General features: G+C 46.4%; 5 protein-coding genes across 5 annotated transcripts; 3 read left to right on the forward strand and 2 right to left on the reverse strand.

The window, feature by feature from the left end:
* Positions 1–2,434: 2,434 nt before the first annotated feature.
* On the forward strand, positions 2,435–5,171 carry GL218_08737 (uncharacterized protein; the record flags this gene model as incomplete). Its single annotated transcript, XM_033585545.1, has 2 exons — positions 2,435–3,908; positions 3,970–5,171. 2 exons carry the CDS (start codon positions 2,435–2,437, stop codon positions 5,169–5,171), a joined length of 2,676 nt encoding a protein of 891 aa, XP_033440612.1.
* Positions 5,172–5,817: 646 nt separating this feature from the next.
* GL218_08738 (Ribosomal protein arginine N-methyltransferase rmt3) lies at positions 5,818–7,969 on the reverse strand (the record flags this gene model as incomplete). The annotated part of the gene is made up of 4 exons (XM_033585546.1): positions 5,818–6,737; positions 6,845–6,961; positions 7,062–7,475; positions 7,699–7,969. The coding sequence occupies 4 exons, from the start codon at positions 7,967–7,969 to the stop codon at positions 5,818–5,820; spliced, it is 1,722 nt and encodes a 573-aa protein (XP_033440609.1).
* A 777-nt stretch (positions 7,970–8,746) lies between these two features.
* On the reverse strand, positions 8,747–11,736 carry GL218_08739 (Intracellular protein transport protein USO1; the record flags this gene model as incomplete). Its single annotated transcript, XM_033585547.1, has 5 exons — positions 8,747–8,890; positions 8,956–9,105; positions 9,157–9,409; positions 9,455–10,689; positions 10,750–11,736. The coding sequence occupies 5 exons, from the start codon at positions 11,734–11,736 to the stop codon at positions 8,747–8,749; spliced, it is 2,769 nt and encodes a 922-aa protein (XP_033440610.1).
* A 1,133-nt stretch (positions 11,737–12,869) lies between these two features.
* On the forward strand, positions 12,870–16,028 carry GL218_08740 (5'-3' exoribonuclease 2; the record flags this gene model as incomplete). Its single annotated transcript, XM_033585548.1, has 3 exons — positions 12,870–13,179; positions 13,238–15,299; positions 15,368–16,028. The coding sequence occupies 3 exons, from the start codon at positions 12,870–12,872 to the stop codon at positions 16,026–16,028; spliced, it is 3,033 nt and encodes a 1,010-aa protein (XP_033440410.1).
* A 1,802-nt stretch (positions 16,029–17,830) lies between these two features.
* GL218_08741 (Neurofibromin) lies at positions 17,831–26,441 on the forward strand (the record flags this gene model as incomplete). The annotated part of the gene is made up of 15 exons (XM_033585549.1): positions 17,831–17,884; positions 18,020–19,504; positions 19,568–19,920; positions 19,977–20,091; positions 20,146–21,678; positions 21,742–21,901; positions 21,953–22,242; positions 22,296–22,583; positions 22,642–23,016; positions 23,077–23,163; positions 23,277–23,449; positions 23,498–24,174; positions 24,227–26,069; positions 26,118–26,370; positions 26,427–26,441. The coding sequence occupies 15 exons, from the start codon at positions 17,831–17,833 to the stop codon at positions 26,439–26,441; spliced, it is 7,701 nt and encodes a 2,566-aa protein (XP_033440409.1).
* Between the last annotated feature and the right edge of the window lie 91 nt (positions 26,442–26,532).

Genomic DNA, 26,532 nt, shown 5'->3' on the forward strand with positions numbered 1-26,532 from the left:
GCTCAACCGATAGCCTCACTAACTACACGAACCCCCACATGGTGGATGGATGGATGGCGGGCGATCCTGGGCGAACAGACAGGCAGAAATGTCGGTATAATAGGTTGATGTCACACTTAGTCTGGTATTAGTCTCACCGTAGTCTGGACACTAGAAAGACATTCGCAAGACGGCGTGATGACGATCAGCGAACGTGGCTTGCCCGGCGCGTTTTGGAATTCCGGCGTCGCGGCACTTGCGTGTCTAAGTGGATTATTCTTGATAATGATTTTCAAAGTTAGCGGACCCTTTTTATTATTTCGTCAGTGCCTCTTCTCTATCCGCTGTTCGTTGTCCGTTGTCTACAAAGTACGGCGCACAAGATTGGCGAGGAAAGCTTGATCATATTATGCGTCGTATCAATAGTGGCTCATTGCGATATCGATCGATCATCCCTATTCTAGCCATTCTTGCTGTTCAGCTGGAGCAGCTGGGGAGAAGGAAGCTCGGATCTCAAGATCTACATTACCACCTCCTTTCTTAGTTGATAGTCTCCAACCTCTTGCGGTCCCATATGTCCGTGCTCGTGATCGTCCTCGTGGCAGCTGAACAATGAACTTGGATTATTCCAAGGCAGAGATTTTTATGCCAACATTTTAAGAGAAACTATAGCACACTACTATTCGAGGCGACACGGTATGTTAATACCCATAACCCATATATAAGTTGATTGGTATTTATGATAGGTATGTTGTGTTATCGTATGTAAGAGATCGACGTGGTTACCCAAGGGAAAGGAAAAAGGGGATTCTTAAAAATTGGGACTCGATGACAACCAAGATCTTTGAACAATGATCTTCTTCTAGGTATGATCTTCTTGTGATCTTGTACAACATATGTAGAGATCCATTCGTGGAGAAACAAAATAGTGGCCCCCTTTTTTTTATTTGACTTTTTCGTCATTTCCACTGATCAAAAGTGTGTCTGTGCATAAAAGTCTCAATTGACGGGCACTATGTACATATGTAGGTAGATTAGTAATTATCGGCTCATGTCCAATTGCAGGGCTGATCCAATTGACGTTAACAAACGGCAAGTGGGATAAATTTTTAAATTTCGCCTCTCAATTTGTGAAACATGGGACGATAACCCGGTGGCTTAAAATAAACGAAAAGGTACGAAGTCGCCTATCGCCTAATGTAATATATTACCTATCGTAGATTAACTTACAAATTTATTGTCGTAAAAGGGAATAGCGATATGGTTAACCAACTTTATTTATTGCCAAGCTTTTCCCATGTGCAGCTGTGGTATGTACCTACATACATACATGTACATATGTATACGCATACTGCCACACAAAAGCTTCCCCTTGACTCGGGTCGGGTAGGTTCTCCCGCAGGTAATAACCTGGTAAATATATAGCGATTGGCCAACCACAGCAGCTGCACGCCATTGACATCCAATTCCGCTGAAACGTCTAGACTCGTTACCCCTGGATAACGTCAATGGAATATCCTTCAAGTAGAAATTTGTCGGGAAGTTCGTAAACTCCAACGTGAAATACCCGAAGTAAAACTTTGTCTAAAGCTTCAAGGGATAGAAATCTTATAGGATGAGTTATGTTGCAACATTTTAGATGTGATACAAAGGGAGTGTTTGCTTTTTGTGTATCTCAAGTATAAATTATGTACAACTGTAATATCCTAGTTAACTTGTATTGCTGTTACCTTCTGCATACATGTAGTAAATGTATTTGATAGTGCCTTCCATAATAGAACTCGAATAGGTAAATACCAGGTAGGTATACATAGGCTACTACATACTACCTTAGATCGATTTCCTTGTGGACCCTAGTTACCCTCGGAAGGAACTTCGAACGCGTCAATCCTCTCCACATGATACAAAACCCCAATCGGTCCTTACATGTACATCATTTAGTCCCACGAACTACGAACTATGAACTACGAACTGCATCTTTCAGTCGTCTAGATTCGCGATCTTTCTTTTTACTTCTCCCTTTCCCTACCTTCTTTCACTATATCCTCAATCTTTAACAAATTCCTCGGTTCTCCTCTATAAGCATACTATGCTTTAGATCCTTCTCACCTCTTTTACACAGTAGATACAGGGCCGTCAGTCTTTCGTTTTGTCTGCCTCTTTTCTCCAATTAACATCCTGCCTTCTCCTAAGGACCCTGCTGTTAAATTTCCTTGTCTCGATCCTGATCTTAGAAACGCACCGCACTCAGCACCCTTCCGATCGATCGCCTGGTGCCATCCCGAGGAACCAACCTTGTGTATAACACATTCGCTTGTATATACAGCAATACCCTATTTTAAGAAAAGGGAAACAAAAAAAAACTTCTGAACCACGCTGCCGGGTTACATCCAGAATCTGGACAGCTAGTTAGCTTGAATACGTTAGCACTTTACTTACAGATCTCCCCACTTCGATGTCGATCCGCTCCCCAAGAGGGTTTGTGCAACTAGGTGGCTCACGACCCGACATGGACAACGAAATCCCCTTGACCCAAGTACGGAGCAATGCCAGCTCGACTGGTGCTAGAAAGCCCAACCAAGGCGCTGCAACCGGCTTTAGCATCGAAAACCGGAGCCCTTCCGACGATAATGAGAAGAATGGCTTCTTCCATCGTGGCCGGAGGAGAGCTAACAAAAGCGAGGCCTCTAGGGAAAACGACAATCTAGCCTCTGAGGAAGCATCTCTTAATGCTATGGGTAGGTTTTACAATAAACTTATCCAAGCCTCAGTCTTCACGCGATATCTCGTTTACATCGTCCCCGTCGGTGTCCTTTTGGCAGTCCCTATGATTGTTATCCGAGCAATTGGCCAACAGGACACTCTTCAAGCTGGCCATGGCCCGCGACAGAATGATGTAAACGAAACTCCCGCTATATATGCACCCGGTCCACGCCTCATTGACCTATTCCTATGGATAGAACTGGCGTGGCTGTCCTTGTGGGTTGGAAAGGTTGTTGCCCACCTTTTGCCTCCTGTTTTCATGTTTTTTACCGGTGTTGTCAGTGCTGGCACTCGCAAGTACGCAATTGTCATTCGTGCGCTTGAGATCCCGCTGTCACTTTTCTTCTGGGCATTGGCGACCTTCTTTATATTTACGGGTTTACTTAATGTCAGATTCAACAATGTTGAGTGGGTTCAGACGATACGAAGAATCGTGGGTGCGCTCTTCGCCTCTTCGGCCGTTTTTCTCGTCGAGAAAGCCATTATCCAGCTCATCAGCGTCACCTATCACCAGCGGTCCTTTGCCAACCGGATAAAGGACTCCAAACGGGAAGTTTACCTTTTAGGGTTGATGTACGACGCTTCTCGACAACTGTTTCCTATGTACTGCCCTGAGTTCCGCGACGAGGATGAGCTTATCAACGATAGTATCGAGATACTACTGGCCGGTGGGAAGAAGGGCAGAAAAAACAGGAAGAACGGAGTGGTTACACCTATGAGGTTGATTGGGAATGTAACACGCATCGGTGACAAAGTTACCTCTGTCTTTGGAAATTTGGCCTCGGAGATTACTGGCAAGCAGGTCTTCAACCCGAACTCTGCCCACTCGATTGTCGTAGAGGCGCTCGAGAAGGTTAGGACCTCAGAAGCTCTCGCAAAGCGTATTTGGATGTCGTTTGTCGTAGAAGGCAACGAGGCTCTCTTTGTGGATGACATCGTCGAAGTTCTTGGCCCCGGACACCGCGATGAAGCTGAAGAATGTTTTGAGGCAGTTGACGCGGATGGGAATGGGGATATCAGCCTCGACGAAATGATTAGGAAGGTGGTTGAGATGGGAAAGGAAAGAAAGGCGATAGGAAACAGTATGAAGGATATCAGCCAAGCCTTGGGCGTGTTCGATCAAGTCCTCCTATTCATTGTCCTATTGATTGTTATCTTCATCTTCCGTAAGTTTCCACCTACAGTTCTATCTTGTGAAGCTATGAAATTACTAACACACCGTTATAGTTGCGTTCTTCCAAAGTTCCTTCATTACCACACTCACAACTGCGGGCACAACCCTGCTCTCGCTTTCTTTCATTTTCGCCGTCACGGCACAGGAATTCTTGGGTTCTTGCATCTTCCTGTTCGTCAAGCACCCCTACGATGTTGGTGACAGAGTCGATATCACAGGATCGGAGAAAGAGCAGCTAGTTGTTGAGAAGATTTCCCTGCTTTATACTGTCTTCAATCGTATCGACAGGATGCAAGTCGTTCAGGTGCCGAATATTGTTTTGAACAACGTCTGGATCGAGAATGTCACCCGAAGCAAGGCTATGAAGGAGGTTATTGACATCAACGTCTCGTATGATACCTCTTTTGAGGATATTGAGCTTTTACGGCTTGAAATGGAGAGATTCGTACAGGCCCCAGAAAATGCCCGAGACTTCCAACCAGACATTTCTATTAGTGTTGCAGGTGTCGGCGACTTGGATAAGCTACAACTTAAAATTGCCATCAAGCACAAGTCGAACTGGCATAATGAGGCTATCCGCGCTACTCGACGCTCTAAGTTTATGTGCGCACTTACTCTCGCTTTGAAGAAGGTGCCCGTATATGCACCTGGTGGCGGCGGTGAAGCGTTGGGTGGGCCTACAAATCCCTCTTACTCTGTTAGTGTCTCGGATTCGGACGCTGCTGCTGCTCGCGACAAAGCTGCCAAGGAAAAGGAAGAAGGCCGACTGGTACCAACAGCACCGGCCAGGAACCCTTCCACATCCAGCAGACCCGGCAAACCCGAGGATAGAGAGGTAAAGGCTGCACAGCATCTAAATACCCTCGACCCCATAAGGGCAGCTGCCGACGATTGGGGTTATAATCGTGACGACTCCCCGGATACTCGTGAGGATGCGATAGAGCGGAAACGCTCAACTGATATAGAGTCGTTACGTTTGGATCTTCATAAGCACGAGAGTCAGCGTAGTGGTCGTCGGAGAGCAGGTGAAACTTTACCTCCCCATCCTATAAGCGAGAACACGCCAAGCTTTCAGATAACCCAGCCTACGGGTCCCTATGATGAAGAGGCACAAGTGGGTGTACCGCACCCGTATAGTGCCCAGTCGGGAAATTCACTATATCCTCAGACGTCTAACCGAACCAACCAGTCAGGTGGAAGCGGTATACCTGAATCTCATCACCGGAATCATCGCAATCCTTATGAACAGCGTTAGAATGGCGAACTTTCTATGCTTTAATGAATCTCCTTTTTCTCATGATGAGAGATTCGATATATAGATTATGGGTCTTTGATTAAGGGAGGCGTTTAAAGAAGGTGCATTAAGGGGAGCCAGATGCTCGAGCCCAAAAGATGCTATTAGAAGGGCTCTACTGCCATTATGAATGCGTATGCCGGTATGGGGGTAAAAAGTGAGAGAGTGCTATGAATCTCCATATAGAAGAGCCTGCTAAAGTGCGAGTAACTATTCAATATTAGCTAGAACACCCCTGGCAAATAGAAGTTGTATATTCCCACAATTTCTCTGGTGTTTACTATGTGATTTGTCTGCGTTTAGTAATATAATATTAGGTGAATCATATGCTGCATTGAAGACCATTAAGTGACATCGGCACTGCTATTTTATGTTGGAGTATTGTTATTCAGTCTATCATCCTACATGAATCATGTAAAATCCAGGATCTGCAAAGCACTTAGACAATAACCAGCTCAGATAGCAATGAATGCTCTTATAATAGTTACCGAACGTCTAAAACTCACTTCACATTCCGAATATCGCACCGCTAGGTACGGTTATTGCAGGTAGCTACCTAGCTACGTGGCCTATCGCCCCCTTTTCCTTTTCATTCAAAACCCCCCTTTTAATGTAAAAACCAGGTCTGTCCCTTATTGCCGTTCCACGTAACCTTGATAGCCAAGCCGCGTGCGTGGTTATCGGGGATCGAGAAGGTGATCTCGCCCTTAATCTCGTCTCCGTTCTTCATGGCTAACAAATTCTTCTTCTCGTCTGATTGCGACTTCGGCGGCTTGCATATTAGTAGTCCCTGCTCCCAGTGCGTCTCGCGGCCATACGGCGACGTCGTAAATGCCACCCGGTTTTGCGGGTCGACGGCGGCCCAGGCCGAGGCTGTGGAGCTGAGGTCTACGCTGCTGAGCGCGGAGTCTCGGACGGGAGAGAAGAACATGTCGAACCAGATTAGGTATCCGTCTAGCGCGTCAATGTCGCGCGCCAAGGTGGTTGCGAAGGGCGCTGTGAAAGAGAGGTCTGCGGTCTGGACTTGGTATAGGTCTAGCAGCTTGAATGCGCTTGGGGGCGCGGGGATGGTGCTGTTTGCGTCAGAGGGGGGAGACGACGAGGGCCAGGCGAGCACACGTGCTTCGTCGTAGATTCCGGCTTGCATGGCGTGCATGTCGAAGCCGTATACATCACGCCAGAAGCTGACGTTGTCAGCGATATACTGGGGGTCCGCGACGGGAGAGAGCCATATGTTAGCGTGCGAGGGCACTAGCAGGCCATCTGGTTTGAGGTACTTGTCACGGGCGAAGAGCACGGAGGGCAGCATAGCTTCGAAGAGTAGACAGTACCCCATCCACTCGCTGACGATAATGTCTACCTCGTCGACGGGCAGGGCGACTTCCTCGATGCGCCCGTGCACGCAGGTTATGACTGAGGATAGGTTGTTGTGGAATATGTTCTCTTGCGCTTTGGTGATGATGGCGCTGGCATCGACAGCGATGACTTTGGACGCGCCGGCGCGGGCACAGAACATGCTTAGGATTCCTGAGGTGGGTGGTTAGATTGGATGATACATATATATTGGGTATATAGACAGGATGAAGGGGGTAGGTAATAAAATAAAGCAGAAGGGAGAAAAGTATAGGACTTACCGGTACCGCATCCTATGTCTAGAACAGTTTTGCCTGCGAAAAGGTGCTTGTTGTTGTAGATGAAGTCCCGGTATGCGTCGGTGCGTACCGCATCTTTGAGCATTGTCTCATGGATATCTAAGATAAATAGTTGTTAGCAGGGAATCATTTACATACTGAGATCAGCATACTGCTCAAGGTAAAAGATAATTGGTATAATAATTAGGTAGATGCTTACCGGCTCCAGCATAAGATTCCCAGTAGGATTGAGAGTCATCCTTCTTCTCACCAACCTCCTTCCCCTTACCCGCCTTGACAGCAGCAGCAGATTCGGCCTCGGCTTGGTCGACGTCTCCCCAGCGCTCGTCGAGCGTTTGCTGCACAGCGACGCGATAGCTGTCGAATTGGGTTTTGACGCGGGCGAGCTCTTCCTGGAGATCACTGTTGCGCTTTAGGAGGTCGTCAACTAATGCGGTATTTTCACCGCTGTCGCCATTGCTATTCTGTACTGCTGGCTTGAGCTCTGGTAGGTCGAATAGTCCTAGGATGACGGCGTCGTCATCTAACACCGGCTTTAAGTACTGCTCATGGTCAATGTCGGACGACGAGATGTCCTCCGTTACGGACAAGCCTTCGTGCACTCGCTGGCGAACTATTTGAACGTTAGAAATAGGGAATAAAATTTAGAATAGAATTGGGATGATATGGTAAACGGCGTGGAGGTAAAGCAATATTAATAGGTGTAATCTAGGGATTTAATACGTATAGTTATGTATATATGAAGCCTCTTACGGCCTCTTACACGGTACAACAATATAATGTGACATGTAAATGAACGATAGAAAAATACGTAAGAATAAAATAAATAGACTCACTAAAATTAACAAGTTTGACGCAGCCGTGGAAGTCAAGCTGCAATCGTTGTCGAACGCCTAGGAAATCAAAGTTGTGCTTCTCTCTGCAATGTTCAAGCATAGACATGACATCAGGGAATACTCGGTCATCAAGCAGCGAGATAACTTCAAGAGTCTCTTCCTCATCATCATCTTCCTCGGCATCACTCCAGTCCTCCTCGTCCCGCGAGTCCGAGTCGTCTGACTCGCTGGCCGGGTGGCGGTCCGCAGGTTTGCTTGGCGCGGCGCTCATTGCGGGATAATTTGTCCCGTACCTAAAATTGTATAAGATATTGGTGGTGGTACTTGAGTGAGGGTTGAGAAGAGGGATGATGATGATGATGAAGAATATGAATATGAAAAGTGGAAAAAAAATGACAAAAAATGAATTGAATTTTGGGGTATGAGTGATTCCAAAAGAAAAACAAAAAACAAAAAAAAAACCTAATACCTGAGCTATATCTTAAATATTACCTTGGGGTTCCTTATGTATCACCATGGATTTTAATAAACACCAATTATTTGTTTGATATAAACCTAGATATTATAATAGCTGGTGGCCGTTTTTAATATCACGACTCTCTTAAGATTTTCTTATAATTGTGGAAATATCCAAAGTACGATAGCGGCTCGGATAAGTACATAATACCTACTTAATATATGTACTATACCATACGCGATATTTGCATATAAACTAGGTAGTATTCACCGTACTAGGTACTTAAAATAGGGGTAAGCACTTTAGAACATGCCTCAAGCTCATTGTCTTCTCCTAAATTACCTATGGTATCGGTATTCCTGACTGTTGGACTGACTACAAGGTTCCTTTACATACCTATAGGTTATATTGAGGACGTGTCGAATAAATACACTTAGTCCACTTCGTTATCTGTACCATCATCGTCGTCGTCATCGTCATCGTCATCCTCGTCCTCGTTTTCATCTTCGCCGTCTGAAACGGTCTCGCCTAAATCAACAAGTCGTTTCTATAAGGATCCAATTTAGCATATGGAAGAGTCACGACGCAAAGTTATTTGGGGTTATTCATGGGAAGCGTGCATACCTTATATTTCTCAACCTTTTCTTCTAGGTCGCCGAAGACCATAAGAAGATCGTCAAGTTCGGTTTGAGTCGCCGATTTCTGCTCCTCTTTTTCTTCTAACTGCGTGCGAGACTAACGTGAGGGATTAGCATACGCTCCTATTATATTTATTATAGTTGGAATGGCGGTTTGAGTACCTCTTCTAACTCTTTACCCTTTTGCGACAACTGCTTTTCAAGATTTGAACATCGCTCTTCGGCCGCCTTTGCCTTCGACTGTGTAGCTGACAGCTTGGCAGCAAATTCTTCTTGGGCGGTGTGGAGTTCTTCGGTTTTTGCTTTATTTGCCTGTATTATATTGTTAACTTACGTAGAGACGAATCTTATACTTATACTTACTTTCATGAGGTCTACTTCCAGACGACTAATTGTAGCTCGAAGGTCTGCCATTTCTGCCTCAGATCGCCGTTGAATACGTGCCGCCTCGGCATCAGCCGTTTTTCGAATGTATTCCAGCTGTCTTTGTAATTCTGCTTCTTTCTCACGATACTCGGCATGGATGGTATCTGCAGCTTTAGCTGCCTCCCTCCGGACAGCTTCTATTTGCTTTTGGTAGGACTCATCTCTTGATCGCTGTTGTGCTTCGATTTTCCTTTATACGTTAGGAAGAACTCTACTAAGGCTGTAAAGTACTTACTTGATTTCCTCGGCATGGTTTTGTTGAATAGCCTCATTAACACCCTTTATTCGTGCCAAATCCGCAGCAGTGTCTTCTTTAGTTCGACGATGGTCAGCTTGTTCTTGGCCAAGCTTCCCGTTGAGAGAGGCCATATCGGCAAGGGCTGCTTGTAACGCTCGTTCCTTTTCGTCGACTTGTGTTCGTAGTAAGTCTACCATCTCACGAGATATGCCTTTCTGAACACCGTTGGTTACTACTGAAATCTCCATGCCTGGGTCACGGTCGATAGCTCTTATTATGCGGCTATAATTGTCCTTGAAGAAATCCACAAAAGTAGTATCAAAGAAAACATCTGGTAAATTACCCCCGTTGTCTGCTTTCTGTGGGATGACCTCGAAATCCCTCACGAAAGGGTGACTTCGCAATTTATTTAGAATATCGATAAACCTATCTCGACCCATCCGAGACGTAAGAACAGAGTGCAAAGTCGAGCGAGGAATCGGCGAGTCTTTCGTAGAGAACTCGTAGACAACCCCGAGGAGCATAGCACATAGCCCCTGGACAATGATGCTGCTTGAATTATGCCGTGCAACTTCTTGCGCTAAGGCTTGAATGTTGCTGCCCTCACCTAAGAAGTCGTTGACCCCATCAAGATCCTCGAAGAGCCATGCTATCAACAACATCAAATAACCCACAGAAATACGGTCGTCGTCGGATCTAGCCAGCCCGCTGACGAGATGAGCGGCAATGGTTTGAATGCTTGTTACGACTTCTTCACCGCTATCCGCATCGCCTTCTGTCACGGACATTGCGAGGGCTTTCGCCTCTGCGTTTTCGAAGACCAGGTGAAATGTGATAACGGCTGCAAACCAATGCCGATAGGGATCTACCGAGTCTGGACCATTAGACGGTCGAAGCAGGGTAGTTAGGACATTAGCTGTTTCGTCTACGCCGGATGCGTGACCCTCGATTGCCCGGCGTAGAAAATGTAGGCGAACTTCAGGGTGGTTGAAGAAATATGCTTTAATGCATTGGCATGCGGCTAGCCGCAGGTCAAACGCTTGAGTTGTAGATACGCTTAGGGTAAGATCTAGGAGACCGTCGATCACATAGACGGCCGGAATACCATTTGCTTTCCCAGTGTGTCCGTTGGTTGGCAGTGCCGTCTCTAGCACCGATGGGACCTGCAGTTGTGCGAACGTTTCTTGTAACTTAGAATTACCTCTGATAATATCCGCGCAAGTAGTTAAAGCCTACGTCACATATGTAAACAAACAATGCACAATATTGATGAGACGGGGAGAACCTCGCACCTCTGCTCTAATAGACATCTCTGCATCATGACTAAAAGCAAGTTGTAAGGCGTGGTAGAGGACACCATGCTGCCAAAAGGCCGCCTGATTTTGGGATGTTCCTACAGCACCAGGCACGAGGAAGAGGCGGATGACTGCGAGTAGAGCATATATGTTCCTGTTCCGCTGTTCCTGAGCCCAATGGGCAATATCCTCCTCCCCCTCTTTCCCGGTTCGATAGGTGCCCTCTAAAAGCTTTGCTAACTGTGGAATATAAGCCTCTTCACGAAATAAAGACTGATTCGAAGGGTTTAAGCGTAGAAGGTTAGCGAGAAGAATCAGGCAGTCCTCAACTATTCTATCGCCCTCGGAAAGCGACCCTTCGGCTGCTATAATAGTAAAAACCCGGCCGAATATATTTGAGAAAGCCACGAGCTTCTGTATATCAGGGGACGAAGGCGTCAGGTAGGTAAGGAGGGTTAATGCTTCGTTCCGAACAGCCTCCCTCCTATCGTCTAGGACAGCGACTAGTCTAGAAATACCAAGAGGCGCGGTAAATACGCATATTTCGGTTCTTTCGGTGCGGGCTGAGAGGATAGCGAGAAGAAGCTGCAAAGAGTATAGGCGCGAATAGAACTCGTTGGTCTCGAGGAAATCTAAGAGCAAAGTTATGTTTTCCTGCCGTTGAGTGAACTCGTCTGCTAACCAGAGAGCAATCTCCTCAGAAGCCTCAGGACTATCTTGGTTAGGGTTGAAAAGCATTAGCAAAGTCTCCAGGACCACTTTGACGGTATCGACATCTTCGCCATCTTTTGACAAGCTTCCGATGAGACTTCTCAGAGCGCCGGATGCAACTGATGCAGGATACTCCTTAGCGAAGCTTCGTAGGCCAAGAATAGCAGCGCGGCGGTCTTCGAGAAGGGTAGCTGAGCTGAGACGTCCGCTGAGAACGGTTATTGTCTCGCTAACAGACTGCTTCGCGGGAGCAGAGGTGATGGTAGAGAACATGGTTCGTGCTGCTGCTGCTCGATCTCGCGGTTACGCATCAAGTCCATTGGTAAAAAGTGCTACCGACTTAAGAGCATCGTACCGTCGAAGGTAAGGGGGTAAAGGGGTAAGAGATTGGATTGGATTGGATTATAGATCAGTGCCTATGTTATGCGCAGTGTTGTTGTTAAGTAAATGCAAATAATTGTTGAAGGAAAGACTTTAGGTATCTAAACTAATAATAGCTAGTTACATAGGTAATAATAGCTAACTACGGCTGACAGCAGGTGCGTTAACATTAGGTACCTTTTTGGCCAGATAGGTAGCGATAAGTGATAACAGGTGGTACTTAGCATTTTGAACTTGAGGTACTTACTAAATCTTAGCGCAAACTTTAGGTAGGTAGCCTCAGACGTTGGTTACCAGGTAGTTTCACTTAGCTTCCATAATTCATTTTAAAGGCATAAGCTACTGGATACGTGCATATAGAGCTGCTTAATTTTTACTAAAGGCTAAATTCTTTAAAAAGCGGCGCTAGTTCCCAAGTCCCGACGTAATCACTTATCGGATAGGTTAGAGCGGTGGACAAAACGGTTTCTATGGGTCTTGCTGCGAACTCTATCTTCTGCTTGTGACAAGGGTCCATCTAATCCGGGCTCGCGACTTTGAATGAACTTTTGCGCCGCCGAATCTTTCTTTATTCTTCAACATCTTTGTGCCCGCAATAACTTCAAACAACCACGAACATATATCAACGTGGGATTGCCGAGGTACGCTTGGTTAGTCGGAATTACAGCATAGCTAATTTCGATGTACCACCATTAGATTCGATCTCTTTTTTCCATGCTACTCAAACTAGCTGTTCAAGTCTAAAAGTTAGTGAGCGAGGCGTTGTCTCTACTATTAATCGACTTTGTCCAGTTTAAACTCACAAATAAACTATATTGATGCGTTTGTTATACCTCATGCGCCTATCTCCGATATCAATTTCTACTCTCATATTTCCTTCCGCTCCTTCAGCTTCCTCGAGTAGTCGACACTAGATATTTAGCCTAGCTAGATTTCTGGTTTATCACCTTAGGTAGCTTTCTCTACCTCGTTATCGCATCCGGTCTTTACTTTATTAAGAAACTCGCGACGTCAATACCGCCAAGATGGGTATTCCGGCTGCTTTTCGATGGCTCTCCAACAAGTACCCCAAGATTATATCTCCTGTTGTGGAAGATAGGCCTATTGAGATGGATGATGGCGCGGTTATTCCTGTCGACACCACGCGACCAAACCCAAACGGCGAAGAATTCGATAATTTATACTTGGATATGAATGGTATCGTGCATCCCTGTTCTCATCCAGAAGATAAGCCCGCTCCAAAAGACGAGGAAGAGATGATGCTAGAGATCTTTAAGTATACCGACCGTGTGGTTAACATGGTTCGGCCGAGAAAGCTACTCATGATTGCCATTGGTAAGCCATCCAATATCTGCTATTATTTACTATTGCGTTTGCTAACATTATTTTCTAGATGGTGTTGCGCCTCGAGCCAAGATGAATCAGCAGCGATCTCGACGGTTCCGCTCCGCCCAAGAAGCCAAGGAAAAGGAAGCTGATAAGGAGGAACTATTGAACATGGTCAGGAGGCAGAATGGTGGTGAATTACCGCCGGAGACACTCGAAGCAGCAGCGAAGAAAGTTTTCGATTCCAACGCTATCACGCCTGGTACACCTTTTATGGACATACTAGCAATGAGTTTGAGGTATTGGTGTGCCTATAAGCTTAACACTGACCCTGGATGGGCTAATATGAAAGTCATCATCTCTGACGCTACAGTACCTGGTGAGGGCGAGCATAAGATCATGAACTTCATTCGCTCCCAGAGAACGTCCTCTGATCATGATCCCAATACGAGACATGTTATCTATGGATTAGATGCTGACTTGATCATGCTTGGACTCGCTACCCATGAGCCTCATTTCCGTGTCCTCCGAGAAGATGTCTTTTTCCAGGATGGGAAAGCCAAAACTTGCCGAATCTGTGGCCAGAAAGGTCATGATGCGCAAAATTGCCGTGGTGCAGCCAAGGAGAAAGAGGGTGAATTTGACGAAAAGGATAAGGCTACTCCTCTGAAGCCGTTTATCTGGCTCCATGTTTCAGTCTTGCGAGAATATCTAGCCGTTGAGCTAGATGTACCCGGACTCCCGTTCCGGTTTGATCTTGAACGTGCTATTGATGACTGGGTGTTTATGTGTTCCTTTGTTGGTAACGATTTCCTCCCTCATCTCCCTGCCCTTGAAATCCGCGAGAATGGTATCGACACGTTAACTGCTATCTGGCGAGATAACTTACCTGTTATGGGTGGGTTCGTCACTAAAGATGGGCACGTGAATCTCGAAAGAGCCCAGTACATTCTGAATGGCCTAGCGAAACAGGAGGATGCCATTTTCAGGAGACGAAGAGAGGTTGAGCAGCGAAGAGAAGCGGGCTTTAAGCGACGAAAGCTTCAAGAACAGAGGAATGGACGTAACGGTAATCAAGGTGGTCGAGGCAATAGGGGTGGTGCTAATAGCTCCCTTCCTGGTGGTCTTCCCCAGGGTCTTACTCATGATATGATCGTCAATAGAGGAGCTCAGGATACTAATGTGGCAAATAAGAGCGCTGCGGCGGTGCTCAAGAGCCAGATCCAATCACTTCAAGCAGAAGCGAGTGCCAATGCCCCCCAAGAAGGCGGCGCGGAAGCACAAGAGACGCCTTCTGCTCTTGGTAAACGTAAAGCGTCCGCGGTAGAGGAGGATAACCCGAGCACCCCCGCAAGCAGTTCGGCGGCAGCCGAAGAGCCGGAAGACTCTGTCCGACTATGGGAAGAAGGCTATGCTGACAGGTATTATGAACAAAAGTTCCACGTCGACCCGAAGGATATCGAATTCAGGCGTAAGGTCGCCCGAGCTTATGTCGAAGGTCTTGCTTGGGTCCTGAGATACTATTTTCAAGGGTGTCCGTCTTGGGAATGGTTCTACCCTTATCACTATGCACCTTTTGCGCAAGACTTTGTGGACATTGGTAACATAGAGATCAGTTTCGAGAAGGGTAGAATCGCGAAGCCCTTCGAACAGCTCATGAGTGTCCAGCCTGCCGCGTCTCGTCACGTTCTCCCCGGCATCTTTCACGAGCTCATGACAGAGGCGGATAGCCCTATTATCGACTTTTACCCTGAGGAGTTTGAAATCGACCTTAACGGAAAGAAGATGGCATGGCAGGGTGTGGCGCTTCTTCCGTTTATTGAAATGCCTCGATTACTTGCTGCCGTAGAGGAGAAATATCCTCATCTGAGTGCTGAGGATGCAGCCCGCAACAGCCCTGGTAAAGATGTACTTTTACTTTCCGAGGCCAACCAGGAGTTGTACGACGATATTATCACACGTTTCTATTCCAAGAAACAAGGCGAACCCATACATAAACTCGACCCGCGTTTAAGCCAAGGCCTGTCTGGAAAGGTAGAAAAAGTCCCCGAGTATCTGCCTCATGGCAGTTTAGAATATCCACTAGAGAGGAAGCAACTGCCCCCCGTAGACGATGATCGATCATTAACGTAAGTTTTTAAGCTCCTATGACAAGTTACAAATTTTAATTACTAATTACTAATTACGATGTTTACAGAGTCTATTATGAAATTCCAAGTGCGAATAATCATAAGTCTATGCTCTTGCGAGGCGTTCAGATGCCCAATCCTGCACTTAATCGCAGCGATGTTGAAGAGCTCAAAGGGAAAATGCGAAATTCGGGCCGAAGCCATGGAGGCGCACCTCTTGGGCGTCAGGGTGGTTGGGATGGCAATAGGAAGGATAGGATTAACTACGGACCAGATTCTCGACGAGATAGATCTGAACGGCCACCGTCATACCAGAACGGATACAACAATTCGTATTCTGCTCCTCCTCCAGTCCCACCTCCCGGTTGGATACCGCCACCTCCCGGTTTCCCCGGATTCGGTAATGGATTACCGCCGCCGCCGCCGCAGGCAGGTACTCATATTGGTAACCAGTTCGCTGACCAATATGGCGGAAACTACGGAGGGAACTATGGAGGAAATCGCGGTGGAAACTACAGAGGTAATTACGGAGGTAATTACGGAGGGGGCCGTGGTGGAAGTTACGGAGGTCCTCAAGGACACGGAGGAGCGTACCCTCCGCCTCCTCAAGGTCAAAATAATCATGGTGGTCAATATAACCGACCCCCCCGTGATAATCGGGACTATCGACAATACGATAACCGAGGTGGTTATCAAGGCAATAATTCTTATGGCAATGGGTACAGATGATTAGGAGGAATGATAAGTAATCAAACTCTCTATGAGACAATGTAGTATATTAAAACGAGCTAAATCATATTGTCTGATTAAATAGCTTAAATAGCTTAAATAGCCTCAATAGCTGTTATACTAATCTTGCTTAATCATGAGTTCGGTTGCTCTATTAAGTACATGTAGCTCGCCAGTGTCCATGCGTTATGTACTTGATATATTTTAATTTTGATTTAGAAAAACATTCTTTCAAAAAATCTAAGACCCTAACCTGACGCTAGACCTTGCACATGTCAGGCTCTACCTATCAATCGTAATACATATGAAGATAAATAAGTAGTTACATGTAAAAAGTACGGAAGCACGAAATTCAAAAAGGGCCGGGCCGTGGCGGATGCCAAGCGAGTGGATAACTGCAAATAACTAACAAAAAAAATTTTGGTGTCGAAATTCTCACGATGATCCCTTTTCCTATACGCAAGACGCACGTAAGAAATATCGGCCGCTGTCTCACCTATTACGATAGCTTGCCAGCTTGCGTGACTTTTAGCAGGGGCTAAAGAATTCGGGAATAATATTGGACCATTTGGACCATTTGGAGGCTCACCTGGGGACTACCCCGCTAAAATACATCACCGCTCCCTATTACGCTAGACCTCGTGGGCACTTAGACCGGCACTAAACAAGGCTACTACGCTGCGCCCCACTAAGCTTCAGACGCTTTTTAGCATCTGAGCGTTTGAGCGTTTGAGCATTTGAGCATTTTCTCAAAATGAAGGTAAGAGAAGTTGGGACTTGGCAACTCCCATCTTTGACACTTTCTCCCCGCAGTTGTTACAAATACATACGCCTGGACCTCTCTTTCCACTATAACACCTCTGTTAGTACATATGAGGTAGGTATATGTTACATATCTACCTAAGATACCTCTAGGTTAGGTACCTAGCTTTAGCATTAATAGGTACTATATGTACCTAAGATACCCTGGGCACCTGCACCTACACCTACACCTACACCTACATACATGTAGTACTACACAAGTATGTATGTAGGTACCTTACTTGCTTCTTTCAACCCACGCCCCTCCTACATGTAGTAATTGCCCATACCCTTTTCCTTAGTTCGGCTGGGGGGGGGGGGGGGGGGGGGGGGGGGGGGGGGTCGTTTTTCTACTGAGACCACATTGTCTTGTTTGTGCCTTGTGCCTTGTGCCTGTTCCTGTGCCTGCGCCTTCGTAGACTTAACCTAGCTCCAACGACACACTATTACAGTAGCACAACTAAGTCGGAAATACTCATTCAACGAAGAAGAATAAACAATAAATAATTCTATCCTTTGTCGCCTCGCCCATTCTTTATCTCAGATCCTATCGACCGGCCCGGACCCGAACTTGGTGTATGTCGATCCTAAAGTCCCAATATTATTATATGTATTAAGTTAAGACGATATTCCCCGTCTTCAAAGTCCGGTAACCCTTGGACCTCGAAGGATTCTCCAGAAGAGAAATACCCACACAAAAATAGAGCTACGGGCCTATTTTCCATACATACTTACTTGTACTTAACCTGTTCTTGAAAATATTACCGGTTTCGGCATACGCTACGTTGGGAGAGCGATTGAGCGATTGAACTAGACTTGTTATTCTAAGAGGAGGGTAGGACGAATCTGGTGTATAGCCGAATCTTAAGACATCTATATACGTTTCGCAAACGAGCTATAGCCTTCCTCGATACCTCTTCCTTACCGCTAGCTGTGCTCCATGACGACGTCACAATGTTGAGAAGACCCTCAATCGCGACCCGACGGTATACGAGCACAAGATGAACGGTGATGCGGGCCTTGTTGGATGTTTAGTCGAAAGACTTACAACTAGGGTAATTGGGAACCTCCTTTTTCTCTTCTCTTCTCTTCTCCTCTACGTAGCATCGTAGCCTACTACCTAGCTTACTACCCATTGCCCACTAGCCGCTGTATATAGTCTTGTTGCTAATCATCATCTCCGCGCACAGCTTCCGCATCGTACCGGTACTCCAGGTCAAGACCTCGAACGCGACGACGTCGCTGTTATCACGCGTGCTACGCTCGTGAAGATCAGCGTCACATCTATTACTGCTGTACTCGAATCACTTATCTCACTTCTGGAAGAGCTTGGCCGTCCGTATAAGACATTCGCAAGCCATCCGTCCCATATCCTCCTGTCCGAAGTTTACGTCCTATCGCTTGCCGCCGATTGCTGTTCCGCTCGTTGGGAACCATTTAGTAAAGCTAGCTCCAATGTCGCAGTCGGCTTATCCGCCTCCGGGTTTAATGCCCCGGAACCGTTGGATGACGGGCTTGTGACTAGGATATTCGAGCTTTTCAAGCACCTCCTTAAACCATTCCCCGATGGCTATTGTTTACCAGCCAAGACAATATTGGATGAGAGATCTGCACGAGAAATCTTTGATGCTCGATTTGGAGACCTGACTACTCGAGCCACCTCGTCAAGCGGCTCAGATGACTCTCGGGAAAGCAAGGTAGTAAAAAGCGACGATATAGATGATGTTGAACCATATATCAAGATTATCGTGGAGTTCGTGACCGCGTCCAGCTGGTCGGCCTCCTTTGAAAATGTGAGAACCAGCATCCAAGGAATTAGGACCACAGGTGCGGCGCAAGTGGTTCCGACCCTAGCGATGGCCGAGGAAGAGAAGACTTCGTTAGTGATACTACGTTTAGTCTCGTATATGTGGGTTGACGGCCAGAAGCTTGGACTTATAATCCAAGAATTGTGCTCCAGCTTCCTCCACTTTCGACGAGCTTACCAAAATACGATTGCCGTTATCACGCCGCTCCTAATAATCGGATGGATCGAGCGCTATCCTAAGGAGTTCGTCACATTGCACTATCAACATAGGAAGTTGGAGGGTGGTCCTGATACTCTGTTTGATATGACACAAACGATAGCCGATAGTGGGAAACGGCGGTCAATATTGTTCCCCTTCCAAACCTCTCTACTCATGCTGATTCCCGATGTATTCGAAGTAGCAAGTAATTTACGGGAAGCGAAAACTGGTGGCATGACTAAAAAAGTTGGGTTTCTTGAAGGCTTAAGAAAAGCGCTCAGGAATAAAAACGACGCGGCTGGGTATTGTCTTGTTAGCCTTCTCCGAGCCGTTCGTCATTTCGACGATGATGGAGACGCTGCAATTGTAAGTTATGCCATGGATGTTCAGGATGAAGTCCGGGACGCTGTTTTTCGCCGGTACCATCCTAATGGCGAGGGATCTCTGTTCGATCAAGACTTGACTACTGCAGCCTTCATTAGTCTTACACATTTGAACTTTGAGGGCTCCGTAGAGTCGCTAACACAGTCGTGCCTTCATTCTGCCGCGCCAACTACTTTCAAGATCGCAATTATCCAAGCGTGTTCGTACTTTGCGCGGCAACCCAATGCCCAGGACTATCATCGCTTGTTTGCCGAGGCCGCTGGGTATATACAGAGCCAAATGAAGGTTAGAATTTCCTCAATGTAAAATACATATCTAAGCAAGCAGACGTACTGACTCTCTCTCTAGGCGACATCCGCTCTTTCGGCGGATTTATACATAGGAGATCATCACTCGCAGCGCAAATCCTCCGAAGCTGATTCGTCTACGACTATATTAGTATGTAACGTACTGAACTTCCTAGATGCCTCGCCGGAAACCCTATTTGAAGCTCCGCCGGCGAATAGTGCGGAAGAGGAGCAGTTCTACGAAGGAATCTTTGAGGCATTCGTGTCTTGTCTTGTAACAGCGAATGACTCTATTAGGGCCCTCGCCAGTAACTTAGCTAGGAAACTGCTAGCTCCGAGTGGGTTTCTCTCTTCGTTACGCAAATCAAGACGAATAGACTCGCACAGCTTCGGGGTTAAGTTCTGGAAATTGACGTAGGTTCAAGTCCTTAAGCCCTAAGGTATATGCTATAACTGATGGCCGGCTATAGATCGGTTGTTTTGATGGAAATGTGTGAGAAGCTCGAACAGCAAGGAGAGAGTTCATTGTTTAAGTCCATTCACGGATACCTCGAGTCGCGTCTACTGCTCCTGAGTTCAATAAAGGTAGGGTCAGGAGCCGGGAGACTTGTATAATAACCTATGCTAACAGACTTGCAGGAGCTGTGTGTGGTATCCGAGGACATTCCGGAACGCATAGCGACCTCGACGAAACTCGAGACTCTCTTCCTAACATCCCTTTGTTCGGCAGACATAGAAACGAGCCAGCTAGTAACGTCTTGCATTGGGCTCTTTAATGAAGAGTGCCGCATTTTGGATTCCACTGTGGATGCAGGCAAGACCGCGAATCTATTGCTCCGGAATAGCGAAATCTTCGGCGAGATCGCTTCTCCCGAATTCCGATTCACAGGAATGATGGCTTTCCAAAAACGGACACGTGCCCTATTAAGGCGCATGCAATATCCAAGTGTGGGTATTCTAGAAGCTTGGGAGAAGGCATTTGATAAGTGGCTTCACCTCTCGAAAGATGTGTCCACGACATCCGCAGAGAATGTCGACGAGAGGCGCTTTTCTGAGTGGAGAAACCTATCTGGGTTCCTCGCGTCGCTTGGTGGTATTTGCACGGCTGAACAAGCTTATATTATGGATGAGCCTGCTGCTAGTGGTCTTAAGTGGATTGATCGACTTTCGTCGGAAAACCACGAGGAGCCCCTTCTCAACAGATACCTCCAGCTTAGTACTCAGCTACTTGCGTGTACCAACGTGCGAGTTAGGGAAACCACACGGGAGGTCTTATCTACTGACATATCCCCAAGCTTATATCAGCCTTTATTTAGGGCACTCGAATCGGAACTTGAAGTGCTCTTCACGGGTGCTCTCGAAACATCGAGTAAAGGACAGGACGTTGAGATCATATTCGCCGAACAAGCTGCATCATTATTGAAGGCTTTAATAGAACGATTACAGACGCCCTCCGAGTTAGGAGCCGCATCGTCGATCAATTTTGGCTCCCTTGGGTTGAGCTTCGCAAAGTTTCTAGATGGTGTGGCCGATAATGTAGCTAGTCTACGAGTCAAAATCAAGATTTGTCAGATGTGCGAGTCTGTTAATAGGAAGAAAGAGCACTTGAACCTACGCGATGACGTTCGGAAACGAAATCAGCTCCTGGAATATATCTTTAGTTGGATTGCTAGGCCTCGGTCACCACCTATAGACGGCAGCTACACGCAGCTTCACCAGGATAATGCGACGCGAATCCAACGAGATCTCGATAAAGCTTGTCTCAGGTCTCTCGCAGAGCTTACTTACAGGCTACCACTTCAGCCGGGAGACGGGCAGAATGACGCTGGTATCAGCGAGTTAAAATCCCAGATGTTCCGTACCTATTTCAACAGGTTCCTTTCGTTACTTAACTACGAGCCGACAGATAGTATCAGGGGAGATGTTACTGGAAACTCATCCCAACGCGACGAAACTGGATCGACGTCTGAACTATCCATCACCATCCTCTCAAACCTCTTAAGTGCCAATATCGATGTAGGCCTCAAGTACTCCCTCAGTATCGGCTATAATGAAAATGTGGAGATTCGCACTGCGTTTATAAAGGTCCTTTACAATATCTTAGTTCAAGGGACAGAGTTCAGTAACTTGTCTGACAAGGCAGTAAATGAGAAGTACGATGAGCTATTAGAGGTAGGCAGCTATGTTCAATGAGGCCTCTTTAATCGTTCATGTCAGCTAACTACAATTAATCAGTTACTTACCCATGACATGAACCTTGCCGTGGCTATTAGTACAGTCTGCCCAAGCGGTGAAGTCGAGGAACTTACAATTTCGATGCTCTACATTTTTGAATCTCGCGGGCGCGTTTTTGAACTCATGGAAGCGTTGATTAAACAGGAGATTGAAGATACAGGTTAGTTAAGAGCTAATTGTCCCAAATCCCTGGACTAATTTATTTACTTAGAGAACGAATCTGAGATACTCCGTCGAAATTGTGTCGCTACCAAGATGCTCTCCATCTACGCGAGGTGGAAAGGGGCAAACTATCTCAAAGCTACGCTCCAAAAAGTTGTTGAGAGGTTAATGCTAACTTCAAAGGACTTGGATCTTGAGCTTGATCCAACAAGAATTTCATCCCAAGAAGAACTCCAAAAGAATGCGCTACAGCTACGCATCGTCGCTAAAGTTTTTATTGATGATATTTGTGCATCCTCCACCAGCATCCCTACATCATTTAGGAAAATCTGTAGCATAGTAAGTTGGCTCTTATCGATATGTATAAGGTACCGTTATTGACATTCAGATAGATATCTTCAGCGGTAATGCCTAGGTTCCAAGAGGCTAAATATACGGCTGTTGGAGCTTTCATATTTTTAAGATTCTTCTGCCCTGCCATCGTCGCCCCCGAGGCAGAGAACCTAGTAACTACAGCGCCGTCTAAGGAGATGCGACGTGGTCTACTCCTAATCGCAAAAGTCATTCAGAATCTAGCAAATAACGTCTTGTTCGGAGCAAAGGAGCCATATATGTATCCTCTAAATGATTTTTTGACGCAGAACATTTATCGTGTTACCACATTTCTCAGAGAAATATCGGTAAGAATTACCAAGTTCCTTACCTATTCCCATTCCTACTAATAATGCTGCCATCTAGGTACCTCCACCTGTTCTTGATACGCGTCCAGCAGACGGCGAAACCTATGAGTTCGGCTCCTGTGTCGCTCTACACAGGTTTTTATATGACCACTGGGACCATGTCCGGCAAAGACTCATGTCTCAGGAACGACGAGAACACGTTCGCTCTCCTAACGAGTTGGTTCGTGGTCGAACACCCGTACTTGAACCCTTACGGGCTCTCGTAACAAATTTGGGGCCACCTCCGTTAGCGGTTACTTGGAACCGCCCTCAAATATCTTCAAATACTCCACTGTCTTACTCTAGGTTCCAACATTTCATGCTTCGCAACGCTTTCCGGGGTACCGATTCCTTTGCGACATCTCGTGCTATCTATGACGGCGGCGAGAGTAGAGTATGTATATAGTGATTGACAGGACATATTCTGTACTTGATTAAGGCTAATGACTAACAGGATGGGCTCTCTGTTATTTGTATAATTCTTCGCCATATCGATCAAGATTCCATAGATTATGATACCCTTTTGTATTGCTTCCTAAAAGTAAGTTCTAACCAAACCGATGCGTTCGGCTCTTCCAATCAACAAATTTCCTCCGCGCATCCGTTTCTTTACCCCTTCCCTTATTGTAGGCTCCATTGTCTAACCTGTCCTAGATTGCGAGCCGGCTATGGCACAAGCCATTCGGGTTACTAATCGATGCGACGTGTTATGATGGTCAAAACGACCCCCCGGACGAGCTGTTCAAAAAGTTGGATCTTCTTAGTCCGAGCGAGTTGTCTGATCAACTTTCTAGGATTTATGTCTATAATATGAACAGCACATTCCGGTATGTTAATATCGCACTATCGCGTATCCTACATGCTAACGAAACCAGGAAATGCTTCCGACGTATACTTCGTATAGCCACGAAGAGTGATACAAATGTTTTAAACCCAGGCAACGTAGATTATCTACTAGTCGGCAGCCGTCAAGATCTACAGGCACATTTCCACCTTAGTCAAGTTCACCTTCCGAAGGAGACCCTCAGCATAGCCACCGATTCTCGATACACTTTCCAGCCGGTTACTCGGCTCTCGAAGACTAAAGGAAAGATTGAAGTCACAATTGGGGTCGGTGGCTCGTTTGTACAAGTAACTACCGTGAAGAAACAGGAGGTTCATCCAACTTTTCGTCTAAACGGAATTGTAAACGACATTTTCCATCTTAAGGATCTAGATGAGGCGCCAACCTCTATTCCTACGGAGGATGACTCTGCGTTTGGGTTGCGTGCAGATAATGGCAAAATTGTGATGTACTTCCAAAGCAGTAGGAAGGCCGACGTCTTGAAGGAAATCCGCAGAGCAAAGGCAATGTTAAGTAAAGATGCTAGGACGATAAAACCGTTCGAGCGTCTTATCCGACCTCAAGATGTCCCTGGGACCTTGCTGAATCTTGCGTTAACAAATCTTGCTTCTCCAGATGCGATGCTCCGGATTGCATCGTATAATCTACTCGGCGCGCTATGTCGAGCTTTTAAGTTCAAGGCAGCCTCTATGTTCATGTGCACTAAAGGTAAGGCCCTCTCTAAAATTCTCTCGCCTTCTTCACTGACCATATTACGCAGATGTCTCCGTTCCTCTAGACCCTACTCAATTCATCGTCAATGTCAGCAAAGTCCTTGCCAAAGAAGAGCCTCAGCTAACAGGCGACTTCTTGAATGAATTCTTTGTCGGGTGGGAAAGCTTCTCTGATGAGCAGAAACCTTTGAGCCTGGCTTACATGGCGCCCTGGATACCAAGCCTGCGTACATCACTCTTACCGGACGAGTCTGATAGCGAAAAGGCTAAAGAAAAGGTCGCTTCGATCTTCCGCAAGTTGATAGATGTGACGGTTATGGAGCCTTCACTAGGTCTAATTTTGGAATACACAGCTTGGCCGGCGATTCATAAGGATGAGGTCTTATTAGACATCTTCCTTGACGAGATTGTCAAGGCAGCGCTAGCCGTAGGACTATATGATGAGCACACGCAAGCTTTAACATCAATAGTGACAGCTATTGGCACGATAACGCTTCGTGGAAAGATAATATCTAGGCTTCGGAAGGCACTGAACAGATCCTCGCTTCGACCCACGAAATATCTCCCCGATAACTCCGTTTGGAATGAGCTTTGCATTCTACTCCAATTTTGCCTCTCCCTTTCCTTCGACTGTGGCGTTCAGTCGCAGATCTACCTACCTGAAATATTCCATATAGTCACTATGCTGTCAAACACGGGCACTCACGATATTCGAGCGCTAGTCCACCGACTGCTAATCAATTCAATCCATGCAGCTTGCACCTCATTCCAACTAGAAGATACGAAGCTATCGAAACTCCGGGGTACCCTTGAAATCTTGTCCGAACCAAGGAATGATAGTCTGTCCGTCCCCTTGGTCTTAACTAAAGATGGAGCCTCTATCTCAACGTCTCACGAGGCCGGGCCGACGCTTGCGGTTATAGAGAACCTAGCTACTCTACTCTTTGAGACGTGTTCTGTTGCAGCACCATCTGTCGATATGGCTAACGCTTGGCGGTCCAGATGGATGAGTTTGGTAGCCAGCACTGCCTTTCAAAATAACCCAGCAATTCAGCCCCGAGCATTTACCGTAATGGGATGTTTGGCTCGCGAAGAGGTTGACGATGACTTGCTCTACCAGGTCCTCGTAGCACTCCGCAACAGTGTTGGCCGCTTTGGTGAAGACAACGGCAGCGACATGCTCGTTGCTATCGTCACATCATTATCTAAGATGATCGCGAAGCTCACTGCAGCCTCTCGGTATGGGCCGCAACTGTTCTGGTTAGCGATGTCACTCGTCCGTCTTGTACCTGTTAATCTGTTCAACTGTGCTGCCTTATTCCTAGAAGCTGTTTTGGCAAACATTGGGACGACAAGTGAATTGAGGAATAATAAAATGGCACAATATCTCTTACAAGGCCGAGCAACATTAGAAGAAGCGGCGATACCCCTAGATGAAGCGTACGGGATACATTTTACGGCAGACAGTTTCCATTTCGCAGTCTGCGCCTGTCTCGCGCGAGGGCTTACAGACCCTATCATTAGAATTACAGCACTCCGGGTTCTCTCAACCTTCCTCGAAATGACAACAGGCAGCTCCGAGGATTCATCGAAGACCTTTACAACCGAATTCTACGCGTCACCATATCTGGCTCTCATTCATGCCCGGGCAATTACTCCTGAAGATTTAAAGGAATGCCTCTGGTCGGCGGGTATCAACCCATTAAACGTTGCTAATCTAGGACCAACTCGTAACCTGCGCGACCTGGATAGCGTAAAGGACAAAGACCTTTTACTAAGCACGGCTATCGAGTTGGTCGATTTCCAGATCTTAGATGAGGCGATACAGACCCATACTCTAGCATGGCTTAATGACCTAGCATCCGGAAGACCTACTGTTGTATTGCATCTGTGAGTTGAATTGGTCCTTGCGTATTATAAGCTACTAACATAGTATAGATGCCCAACCATCGCATCATTTCTAGACGAGGTGTTGCTCCATGGTCAAAACTCTTCGACACTTGGATCAGCGCACGCTCTACTTCAGACGTTATCATCCAACCCAAAGTTTACGAGTGCGCTAGAAAGCGCCGGTATATTAAGTGACATCTTAGAAGATTTGGGGTTCGAAGGACTTTATCGCTCGAGTTCCTTCACTTACTCTCAAGATCCGGACAAGCAGTGCTCTATATTGACTGAGAAGTTAATTGAGGTTAGTAATGTCCTCAGTTCAACATGTAAAGAACAAACCGCTAACACATTAACTAGCTCATTATTATCTAGGACAAGGTAGCCACAGGAGTAGAGCAAAGTTTTAAGCTGAATATTCAAGATCAGAATAAGGGGAAAAAAAGTAAGGAAGCGTTTTCCATGA

This window comes from Daldinia childiae (genome assembly GCF_008694065.1).
Source record: "Daldinia childiae strain JS-1345 chromosome Unknown Scaffold13, whole genome shotgun sequence".
NCBI lineage: Eukaryota > Fungi > Ascomycota > Sordariomycetes > Xylariales > Hypoxylaceae > Daldinia > Daldinia childiae.